This window comes from Hermetia illucens, chromosome 1 (genome assembly GCF_905115235.1).
Source record: "Hermetia illucens chromosome 1, iHerIll2.2.curated.20191125, whole genome shotgun sequence".
In the NCBI taxonomy this organism is placed as follows: domain Eukaryota; kingdom Metazoa; phylum Arthropoda; class Insecta; order Diptera; family Stratiomyidae; genus Hermetia; species Hermetia illucens.
The window spans coordinates 173,791,377-173,803,842 of NC_051849.1; the positions used below are offsets into that span (position 1 = coordinate 173,791,377).

General features: G+C 40.1%; 1 protein-coding gene across 1 annotated transcript; it reads left to right on the forward strand.

Annotated features, from left to right (window-relative positions):
- The first annotated feature begins 4,008 nt into the window (after positions 1 to 4,008).
- Positions 4,009 to 5,629, forward strand: LOC119646755 (probable cytochrome P450 6a14). Its single transcript, XM_038047334.1, has 2 exons — positions 4,009 to 5,138; positions 5,199 to 5,629. The coding sequence occupies exons 1-2, from the start codon at positions 4,043 to 4,045 to the stop codon at positions 5,612 to 5,614; spliced, it is 1,512 nt and encodes a 503-aa protein (XP_037903262.1). The 5' UTR covers positions 4,009 to 4,042; the 3' UTR covers positions 5,615 to 5,629.
- The last annotated feature ends 6,837 nt before the right edge of the window (positions 5,630 to 12,466 follow it).

Sequence of the window (12,466 nt, forward strand, 5' to 3'; positions counted from 1 at the left end):
TAGCAATATTAATGCTCTGCCACCTGCCGTTATAAGAAGCTTGTTCCCAGGTTTCGGTAGCAGCAGTAGCCAATGCCACTGATACTCCCATTGCTGGTTCCGGTCCCGGCATGGGGGAAATTGAATCTTCTTTTGCTAAGACATACGAGATTTCATTTTCTTACCTAGAGTAGTTCCGCCGTATTGTATCTAGAAATAGAGCTGATGAAAGGTCTATTTGTTGCCCTCAGTACAGTCTGGCTATCGCCGTAGAGCCCTGTTATGTTTTTGAGTCATAGGTGTAGAAGACTTCCGTATATCCCGCCACGCATTAATCTGGGACCACCCAGTTTTTTCTACGTTTAAGAGTAACTCATATCTTCTACCAAACAGATTAGTTCCCCTTATAACCCTTTCAGTGCTCTGTACCCCACCACCATTTTTCCCCATGGATCTAAGCGAATTAGTCTATCAGCTGCTCTCATAGCTATGCTTTAAATAAATATATCCAAGAACTGCAAATTGAGTAATGTATCTAGAGCTGCGCCAGACGTTCCGCTTACGGCATTAGTAATATTCAAAGACACTTCTTTGCAGTGTGGCTAGTCTACATAGAAAACTTTTGTCTTATCTTAACCCACCATACTACGGATGTATAAGCGAAAAACGGCCTATGACAACAACGTAAAATTCTCGAGGCAAAGGGAGTTCTCTTTTCAATAAATAGCGTAAAACACAAGTTAAACTTTTTTAAGGTTTTATGTGAAACCCTTATTAGAATCGAGACGGTATCTGTTTGTCCGTCTGTCCGTCTTTCTTTTTTTTCCGATGGAAGGTGGAAAGCTTCAAAAGCTACCGCAGGCTCCTGCCACACGGTTATGTGGGACTCTTACCCACTAAAACCACCTCCTTCTCCTTCCACTCTCCCCGTGGGACTCCCATTTGGTATTACGTCGCGGGGCTGGATCAGAATTTATTCTGCGCTTATGTCAACATTCGTGTTCCTCTCGCGTTCATTCTTTCGGATGACTTCCTCCTGCCTAAGCTTCTTTCCGATGGCTGTAATCACTTTTTCCACTTCGGTCCATATCCCCTTGGCTTTCACCATAAGCTCCACGATATTTTCGGGTGTAGAGTGCTCCACGGTTGTAGCTTCTAATGTAGCCCTTTGGGTTGCGAATCTGGGGCAGTGAAAAAAGCCATGTTCTGCGTTCTCTGGAATGTTTGCACACTGTGGGCAATATGGCGAATCATCACGCCCAAATCGATACAGATATGCTCGATAGCCTCCGTGTCCGCTCAAGAATTGAGTTAGGTCGAAGCCTGCTTCGCTGTGAGGTCGCTCGATCCATTTCCGGATATCCCATATGATTTTGTGAGTCCAGCGGCCTTTTTCTGACTCGTCCCACTTCTCTTGCCATTCCGCGACAGTTTCAGCTCGTGCGAACTGTCGCCGATGGGCAGGAGATTCTCCGGTGAGGTACGTCCGATTGTAAAGTCGTTGTATTTCTTTCGCCAGGATCTCAATCGGGACCATTCCTGCTATCACGCAAGCCGCTTCATTGGAAATTGTTCTGTAAGCGCAACATGTTCAGAGTACACTAATGCGATACGCAGCTCCAATCTTTTTCTTACTTATTATATTTTCCAGTGCATCTGCCCATACGGGGGCTGCATACAGTAGGATCGAACTGACCACCCTTGATATAAGGAGTCGACGGCTCGGCCTTGGGCCACCTATATTTGGTAGCATTCTCGCAACCAGCGCTCCGATGTTTTATGCCTTGGTTGCTGCACCCTCCACATGCAATCTGAAATTTAACCTCTGGTCAATTATTACACCTAAGTTCTTAAGTGCAGGCTTAGAATAAATTGTTTGCGTTCCAACTTTGATCTTCATGGAAGTGCACTTCCTCCGCTTGGTAATAAGTACTACTTCCGTCTTATGCTCTGCGAGCTGTAGACCAGCATTCTCTAATCAGGATTTAATCTCATAGACTGCTTCATTTGCATAGCGCTCGACTTCCTCAAGAAGGCGTGCAACAACCGTCACACCAATATCATCCGCGAAACCAATGGAGGCCACACCAGTAGGAAGGTCGAGGGTCAGTACCCCGTTATACATAATAATCCACAAGAGTGGTCCTAGGACAGACCCTTGAGGAACCCCGCATGTCTTTTGGTTGGATTTCATTCCTTCATCTGATTCGTAGCACAGAATCCTATCGATTATGAAGTAGGCAACCATACGCACCAGGTACTTCCCCACGCCTAAGTTAATTAGGGACTCAAGTATCTTGCTCCACCTAGCGGAATTGAAGGCATTCTTCACATCAAGTGTAATCACTGCACAACATTTGCCCTCATCAAGTGCGGTCTTAGCTACTAGGACAAGTGCATCCGTTGTAGACCTCCCCTTTCGAAAACCAAACTGATTTTCGGAGAGACCGCCATGCTTTTCGTATTATATCGGCCTGTTGGACGAAGCTTCACCCAAAGGTTTGTTTGGCTTGGGGACTAGAATTAATTAGAAAAATGTCTGTCCGTCTGTCTGTCTGTCGGTCACACCCGATTTACTCGGAAACCGCTGAACCAATTGTCACGAAAATTGGTGAGAGTGTGTAATCTGGTGTTCCCTTTTCATGCAGTAAGTGGCGCCATCTTGTGTTACATTTAAGGGGGGGGCTCCCCATAAATGTGAATGGAGTTATTTTTTTTTCACAGAATGGAGCCGTGTGGGGTATCAAATGAAAGGTCTCAATTAGTACTTTTCAAAACTGGTTAGGTGATGTTAGGTGAAACATAGAGGAGTGAGGGCTCAAAATATGACCCCCAAAAAATGTAACAGGTCTCGTTCTCAGAACCTATCCAACCGAAAAATCTGAAAAAAAAAATCACAGCGGTGCATCTCTACGAAATCTAGGTCTCAAAATATATCCGGTTGCGACATCTGCAGAAATAACGTTAATAATAGTATATTTCTACATTTTAGAAATTTACCCGGCACCCCCCCTCCCTTATGTTCATCCCAGAAGTACATGCGTGGCATGCGTATAATGAAGAATATAATGCATAGTTTGGTCAAGTTTGAAGAAAACCCAACTATTATTAACAAAGTTATAGGGGGTGAAACTTCACAATTTTTTGAGAATCTCGTGCACTCTACAACCTGCATGACGTCATCATCACATATCAATTCGTCAGTACCATAACGAAAAGAGTTCTTAGGAATTGGGACGCAGGGAATTATTTCGTTTCAGTTTTTTAGTTATTTATATGTGTGTATGTACATATAATATATGCGTGCTAAACATGGGTACGATCAATTTATATACGTGCATATATGTGTACAATATTCGGAAATAGGCAGTTTGTTTGTTTAGGGTGAGCTTAATATCTATGGCTGTAATATGTACGTATGTCTCGTAGTTTAGAAAAATATGAAGGATTATGTTGGATTTGTAGCTATATACGGATAGAAATATGTGCGTTGAAATTTCTTACATAAGATGAACACAAAACCTTCATACCCGAAGCGCGAGCTTCCGGTATTCCGACTTGTTTCCCTTTGTTTAGTGCGTTCATTTCTTCTGTAAAGCCGTGAACGAATATTACCATGGCTGATTGTATGTGGTGAAAAGTTCAATTGTATCTATGTATATAAACGAAAAAAATACCTTAACAAGGAATGGTCTCTGTAATTCTATTTGGTCTGAATGTCTAAGTAGAAGTTGTGCTAAAAGGAACGCCAAAAGAGTAACTATCCCTTCTCTGTTTGTTTTTTAAATTGGTACATTACTTTCCCATTAGTAATCGGATTAATTTAGAGGTCACCAATTCAAAACAAAACTCGAAAATTCCAAAATATACATATATGAATATGAGAATAGATATGAGATAGTAATAATAGATTAAATGGCCACTTATTCTTACGGAAACATGATATTACGACCTATGTATGTATGTATTATCGCTTTGCAAGTTCGTCATTTAAGCCTCGAAAAATTGGTTGTAGCTAGAGAGCAAGCTACTGTGTGGCAGTTTTTAGTAAGCTTCAGACAAGATGGGTTCTTTATCTATTGTTTTCTGGTTTTTGATTAGCATTGTGTCCCTGATTTACATTTATTTCAAGAAAAAATACTCGTATTGGAAGGATCGCGGTGTGAATTATGCCGAGCCGATATTTCCCATGGGGAATTTACCATCTCGGAAAGCGCATTTTAAAGATTTCCTTATCAGCGTCTACAAGTATAAAAATGAAAACCCCTTCGTGGGCGCTTATATAATAGCGAAACCAATAGTAATTCCAACGAGTCTCGATTTCATTCAGAACATCCTAGTGAAAGACTTCAGTAACTTCCATGAACGTGGAGCATACTTGAATGAAGAAGATGACCCTTTGGCTGCCCACATGTTTTCCGTGGATGGAGAGAAGTGGAAGTTTCTACGTACCAAACTATCTCCGACATTTACATCCGGCAAAATGAAGTTCATGTTCTCGACAGTTGTAGATGTAGCGAATCGATTTAATGATACTATCGCGAATGTTGTGAAACCGGGACTTGGGTCGGAATTGGAGATCCGAGATCTGCTTGCCAGATTCACCACAGATGTGATAGGTTCTTGTGCATTTGGAATAGAATGTAATAGTTTGAAAGATCCCAACTCAGCTTTCCGCTATTATGGAAGGAAAATATTCGAAGATGCTCCAATCGGAGCTGGAACACTGTTGTTAGCTTTTCAGTATCCGGATTTAGCAAAGAAATTGCATATTACGCTGACGCGGAAAGAAGTGATCAACTTTTTCATGAACACAGTTCGAGAAACAATTGATTATCGGGAGAAAAATAATGTCAAACGGAACGATTTCATGAATTTTCTGATCCAATTGAAAAATGGCGAGAGTATAGACGATGAAAGTGCAAACCAGATGAGAAAATTGACCATCAAAGAAGTTGCTGCACAAGCATTCCTGTTTTTTGCTGGCGGATTTGAAACTTCATCCACAACAATGGCCTATTGCTTATATGAATTGGCGTTGAATCCTGAGATTCAAGAAAAAGCTCGACAAGAAATCAGGGATATATTGGCGAAACACGAAGACAAACTTACCTACGAAGCAATCCAGGAGATGACATACATTGACCAAATAATAAATGGTACGTTTAATTAATTGATTTAATTTTGCTGATATGAATTCCTTCCTTTTGCATCCACAGAAGCTCTTCGCAAGTATCCACCAGCGGTATTTCTCATCAGAAAAGCAGCCCAAGATTACCAGATACCCAACACAAAAACAATCATTGAAAAAGGGCAGGAAATAATGATTCCAGTTTATTGTATCCATCATGATCCAGAAATATATATGAATCCAGAATCTTTTGACCCAACACGTTTTTCACCAGAGCAGACAAGAAAGCGGTATCCAATGTCTTTCTTAGGTTTTGGTGATGGACCTAGAAATTGCATTGGAATGCGTTTTGCAAAAATGCAGATAAGGATTGGGTTAATCACGTTGTTACATAATTATCGATTTAAACCGTCGTCCAAAACTGTAATTCCATTAATTTATGACTCAGACATGACCATACTCACTCCGAGAGGTGGAATGTATCTTGGAGTCGAGAAAAACTGAAAAATATTATAAAGTTGGCTTGAATAATTCATAGGCTAAGATAGAAAAGAATTTTTTTTTGACATGTGATTTTATTATTCAATATAGTTATCTTTGAGGCGATACAAGCGTTCATATAATTTTTGGACCCCATTTTAATAGTACGATCTGTTTTCAGCCTCCTCGACACTAAATTTATTTCCAGCGAGCATTCTCTTTGAGTCTGAGAAGAACAAAAATCGCTAGGGGCCAGATCTGGAGAATATGATGGATACGGAAGTAATTCGAAACCCAATTCATACAATTTTGACATCGTTTTCATTGATTTGTGACACGGTGTATTGTTTGCCAAAACAGCGCTTTCTTTTCCTTCAAGTTGGGTCGTTTTCAAATATTTAATCCTTCAAACGCTCCAATAATGATGATGGTTTGCGCCGAGGTCCACCAATTCAAATCCCTAAAAGCTATCTGGCATCCTGACCATCGCTCCATCTTAGGCAGGCCCGCCTTCCTTTTCTAATACAGATATTGCCTTTATAGACTTTTGCGGTCAAATTATCTTCATCCAAACGGATTAAGTGACCCGCCCACCGCAAACTATTCAGCCGAATTTTATCCACAATCAGACGGTCATGTTATCACTCATAGCGTCTTATCCATTTCGGGAAACCAAATTCTTCCATGGCCGTGTACAGTATTACCCTGGCTATACTATCGTAGGCGGCCTTAAAGTGTATGAAAAAATGGTGCAAGTGATGTCCATATTCCAACAGTTTTTCCACCGCTTGCCGCAGAGAGAAAATCTGATCTGTTGCAGATTTGCCTCTTTGGAATGGACATATGGGGCTGTACGACCTAGGAAGATAGCATTGATAGCATTATTGATGGTTCTTAGTACCGTTATACCGTTATAATTGCTGCACTGCGTGATATCCCCTTTGTAAGGTTTTGGGTAAAACAAAACCTTACTAAAATCGATTTACTGTCTGTCTGTCTGTCACACGCACTTTTCTCTAAATGGACATATGGGAACTATTAAATACAGTGAGTGACATAAATTCAACTTGAGTTTAAAGGGAGGCTACATGTAAAAGTGTAGTCCGAATAGCTCAGTGGTTAGAGCACTGGGTTATCATACTGAAGGCCGCGGTTCAAATCTCACTGGTGGCAGTGGGATTTGTATCGTGGCTTGACGTCGGATACCAGTCGACTCAGCTGTGAATGAGTACCTGAGTCAAATCAGGGTAATAAACTCGGTCGAGCGCAATGCTGACCACATTGCCTCCAAGTGTACCGTTACGGTCTTGAATGAAGTGCTCTAACACACTTCAAGGCCATGATCCAACATGGATTGTTGCGCCAATGATTATTATTATTATTACATGTAAAAGGGGGATGTAAAATTTTTTTTCATCAAATATATTCATGTGGGTAGTAATTTTCGAATCTGTTATTATGTCTATTAGTTTCGACGTGAATTACAAAATGTGCGAGTAAAGAGTCAAAATGTATACACCTAAAGTGAGACAGGACTCATTTTCGTAAACTACGCACCCCAAAAATCCGAAAAAAATCAGGGTGGCACTCATCGCAAATCTGGGCCTCAGAATATATCCCATTCCGATACCTGCACAAATAAACTTACCAATAGTATTATTAACTTTTAGAAATTTACTGAAACGCTCCCCCCCGGCAACTTTTTCAAACTAAGAACAAATCCTCTAACTGAGTCGATCAAAAGACTGGAGAAAACACTAAGGGAATGTGTTGACCTTGTCAGGAACATAGCCGAATTACGTATGCTTAATCCTTCTTTGCCTAGGATCAGAATAAAACCCAAGGTATATTAAAATGGTAACGAAACGCGGGACATTATCGCGGATACTAATTCCCCTACCTACAATATTGTGAAATGGTTACTACAAGAAGTGAACGCTATCGGTGACTATCGCAGCAAATATGCCATAAAAACAGCTTCCAGGTGGTCGAGTAGCTGAAGGATGCTAAAATTAGTCAACATCAAATCCTAGTTTCGTTTTATGTGAAAGCACTTTTTCCGAGTATATCCGTCAAACAGGTCCTACACAACTTCGAAACGTGGCTCAACGAATACTGCACCTCAACCAAGGAAAAGAGGGAGAATCGACAATGTACAAAGCTAGCGTTAATACAGCACTGGGCAAAAAAAAATCCGATCAGTAAGAAAATCTGATTTTTGAGAAAAATATCGAGCTGATAAATAAAAGTAAATATGAGTGTTTTTGTGCATTGATATTTTGGGCTAAAAATTGTTGTTGGAGAAAAAAAACTATGTAAAATTTTTCGGGAGGGACTTTTATTCAAAATTAGTCTTTTTGGGAAAATTGAGTAAAATCCCCCTTCAGTTTTTCCCAGAGTTATAGAACTTGGTGGTAGTATAAAATTTAATATGAAAGATATTATCTCCAAGTTTGACCAAAATCATACTATTAGGAACAAAGTCACAGTAGCTCAAAGTTATCTTTACCGTGTAAATTTACAACCCGAAGTACTAATTCTAACATGCTAAACGCATATACATAACGGGTTACGTACAAATGAGATAGTTCTACACACAAATATACTTACAGAAGAAGCAAACAAAACCTTTCATACCTGAAGCGCCCAGGTTCTGGTTTCCCGACTTGTTCTTAATTACGGCTCTAATCCTCGGAGGTATTGATGAAATAACATTCTGCAGAATATGCAGGACAACTTTATCATTTCAGATTCTTAAGATGATTAAATCAAGCTCATGTTGGCTTTTCGGCTTCTGTGCAGCTACTTTTTTCCCCATTAGTGCCCAAGAGTTTTCTATGCGGTTTAAACCCGTGCTGTTCCCAACCGAGTCAGCTGCTCTACTGAGTTTTCGAACCGGAAACTTACGCACCTCCAAAGCAAAAAAGGTTAAATAATTGGAAAACCTCCAATATTTCTTATAAAACAGCTGGAGAAAATAAAAAAAATACTACTTACAATATGGGGCCTATGAAAGTTCGCAGAATAGTCCTGAAAGGTGACCCGACTGAAGTACTGATATTGCTCTTCAATACAAGGTATCAGATGCTCCTCCAAGATTCGGTTATAGGCTGCACTATTGACTGTTATTGACAGTATGATCAATTAATGAAAGTCCTTTCACAGCATAAAACGAAACGCAGCTCCAGATCATCCTGTTCACCCTCTGGTGTACTACGATCTGAATACACTCTCCACTGAATCGCTCACCTGATCTTCTCCATAAGTGCTGGATCCCATCTAACCCAAAAATATTAAATTGGAATTCATCGGAGAGTATTTCAGTTTACACTTGTTTCAGGGTCCAATTTTTGTGGTCCTTTCCCCATAAATAGCGTTCCTTCCGTATTCCATTTAAAAAAGTGTTCTTTGCCAGACGTCGGCCATGAAATCCGCCCTCTCTGAGCCTCCGATGAACCGTTAATGCATCAATTACTGTCCCAATGGAATCCTTCAGCTCTTTTTTAATGTCCGATGAACTTTTGAACCGATCCCGTAGACAGAATTTCCGCATCAGTCTGTGGCCCGGAATTTTTTTAAAAAGTCAACTACAGAGGCCTGATTAAAGCCCACAACGACCGATACTTGTAATGTGCTATATTTTATATGAAATAAGGTAATTATTTCTTCTTGGTCGATATCACTCATTTTACGTGTGTTTGCCATTTTTTTTTCAATTAACGCACTTCAAAAACTTATCACTGCGCGAAAGTACAATCCAACGGTATAAATACTTTCCTCACATTTGTATTTACGCAAAAAAAAAACTGCTTGTCAATTCAAATTAAAATAACGAACTTACACGAGATTAAGTAGGGCGCACTTAACTGATCGGATTTTTTGCCCGCAGGCACGACAATGAGTGACCCACTTTCCCCTCTATTAAGCGCAAAATTTATGACAGATCAACAGGAACTAATGGAACCGCGTGGAATAATCCCCACTTTTTTGGGTTAGATATGTGGATGATGTACACGCCATCTTGGACAAATCGCTGTTGAATGGATTGCTAGAAAAAATCAATCAGCTCCATAAAAATATTATATTCACCATGGAGACTGAACAAATGGGAGAAATACCATTCCTGGACATCAAAATAATTGGAAACGGGGAAGACCTCGAGCTCGATATGTTCAGGAAGCCAGTAATGCGTTTAAAATAGAGGCTGACCAAACAAGCAGACATGCGCTACTTAAAACGCGATTTAGGAGCGCAAGGATCCGCAATCCAAGGAGGAAGAGAGCGGGATCTATAAAATCACAGGCCCAGAACTAAGCAATTGGAGCATACCAAAGAAGCGGATCTAGCAGCAAAAAACCCACTACGATATGTTAAGCCTGCAGTCGCAAAACACCTAGTAGACAGCGGTCATAACATTTCATGGAACAACGTGGATATTATACAAAAAATACATAAATTCCACAAACTAGATGCCGCAGAAAGTCTACAAATATTTAAACAAAGTAACGCCAGGTTGTTGAACACCGATATGGGCAATTGTTCATCTAGCTTATTCCAGGTAAATAGGGTAAGTAATCAAGAAGACGAGGCAGACCCTGCCTAAGATGGAGCGATGGCGTAGGCCAGGACGCCAGACAGCTTTTAGGGATATCGAATTGGTGGACCCCGGCGCAAAACCGGGATGTCTGGAGTTCCTTATTAAGGCAGGCCTAGAGCGGATACCGGTTGCTGCACCGTTGATGATGATGAAGAATCAAGGGGGTATTACAATTTCAGAAAAATTAATTAAATATTAGTTATACGTTAATGAGTCTAATGGGGTGGGGTAAATAAGCCTTAGAGTTAAGTAAAATAAATTATTACAGAATCAGCACTGAAGAAAAGACGCATGTTGTGTCCGAAACAAGTGTTTCCTACCTTTAAATAATTAAAATTCTATAGTTAAACTGTAAAATTTTTTCTTTTAATAATTTTATTTAATTTAATCTTTAATTTATTTAATTATTTTTATTTAAGAACTGTAGTAAACAAAGGAACTATTTTTATAAAACTCATTAACGCCAAAGTTATAGCAGTTGAAACTTAGCAATTTCGCCCTAATTTAACTACTTCCAAAGCAAATTAGCTGCTGACGTCGTAATTAAAGGCAATAATTGACTTTCGAGTGAAATATTAAAATTCCATTCATGAAAACGCTAGTTCTCCCTAGCCCATTCTTGTATCTGTTGCATGTTAAGTTCTCCACATTTGCTAATATTATTAAACTCCGAGTGTGAAGCGTATGAGTCTGAAAATTATCAATACAACAAATGATTTATTGAAATCGCTTTCAAGAAAATAGAGGGCAATGGAATTTTTAACTATGTGATACGGAACTGTTATTCGCTCATTGCTTCTTCACAAGCCGGGTCGGCTCGTCGTGATCGGCTTTGTCATTTTAGTTTATCAAATGCCTGACTCGGATGTAATCGCGGGGCTTCTAAATCCCCTTCTAGCATATCAAGCCACCGTTGTTTCGGCCAGCCTTTTGGTCGTTTACCATCGACTTCGATGTTCAGACCGATCTTGCAAGTGAATTCTCTTTAGTGTGAATTACGTGACCATACTATAGAAGCCACCACAATCGGTGCAACCCCATATGGATTGCGGATATGATCAAAACGTTTCACGCCAGTAGTCAAACGCAACATCTTCGTCTCCATTACCGGAAGATACCGTCCATTGTCTTTACAGTCAGTCAACCCTCAGGACCATAGAGATCGACAGGACGGGCGACGTTGCGTTGTATACGTCGATCACAAGGAACACCAGTTGTGGATTGCCACTTCATCCAGCTTGCGTTAATGCGTGAAGCAATTTCATTACGCAGTTCTTCATTGGCTGATAGCATTGACCCGAGTTATTTAAATCGCTTAGTTCTGGGCAGGTCGGTGCCACTAATAGAACTGAGTGATTTAAATATCTCGAGTTGATGCTATCAGCCAGTGGAAAGCTGCGTTATGTTCTTCATGTGGGGAAAAACAAAACCTTATACACCTAAGCGTGAAGCTACCGGTTTCCTCACTTATTGGCTATTATCAATACAGTGCTTTCCATCAAATTATTTATTTAATGACTATATTTTTTTCACCAAACATAGTCATGTGGGGCATTAAATGAAAGGTCTCGGTTAGTACTTTCCGAAGCTCTTAGTTTTGACATTTGTTGGAAAGGTGGGGAGTGCGTGGGGTCGAAACTGATCATTTCTTTAACGGGGCCATTCTCAGAAACGGTCCAACCGGAAAATCTGAAAAAAATTAGGAGGTTGCAACTGTATGGTGCCTAGGATCCGAAATACCTTCCATACCGATACCTGTTTAACTAAAGTTAACAATAGTATATTACTATAATTTTTAATAATTGCCTGCGAAACTCCCGTTAGTTGCATTCTAAAATCACGAAATTTTGCAGCAATGTAGGCTATAGTATGGACCATAATTTTTCCAAGTTTGGTAGAAATCACGCCGTTAGTAACAAAGCTATAACAGGTCAAAGTTGCCGTTTCTGTGCAAGTTTAAGACTTTAATTGTAAATATCACGCGAAAGTGGATATCCTCACATATGTATGTATGCATAAATTACGTGCTAGGTTCTAATGCGACAAATGCACACTTAAATCGCTTCATAAAGGAATACACAAAACCTCTCATACCTGAAGCACCCAGCTTTCCCCGGTTTCCTGACTTATTAACTATGTGCACGCGGAACTGTCATACTCTCATCGCTCCTCACATAGGTAAACACAAAACCTTTTATACCTGAAGCATCAAGCTTCCAATTCCCCGACTTGTTTTTCCATTGCGCTCCTGTATCAAGTTCAATATATAAATAGACAAG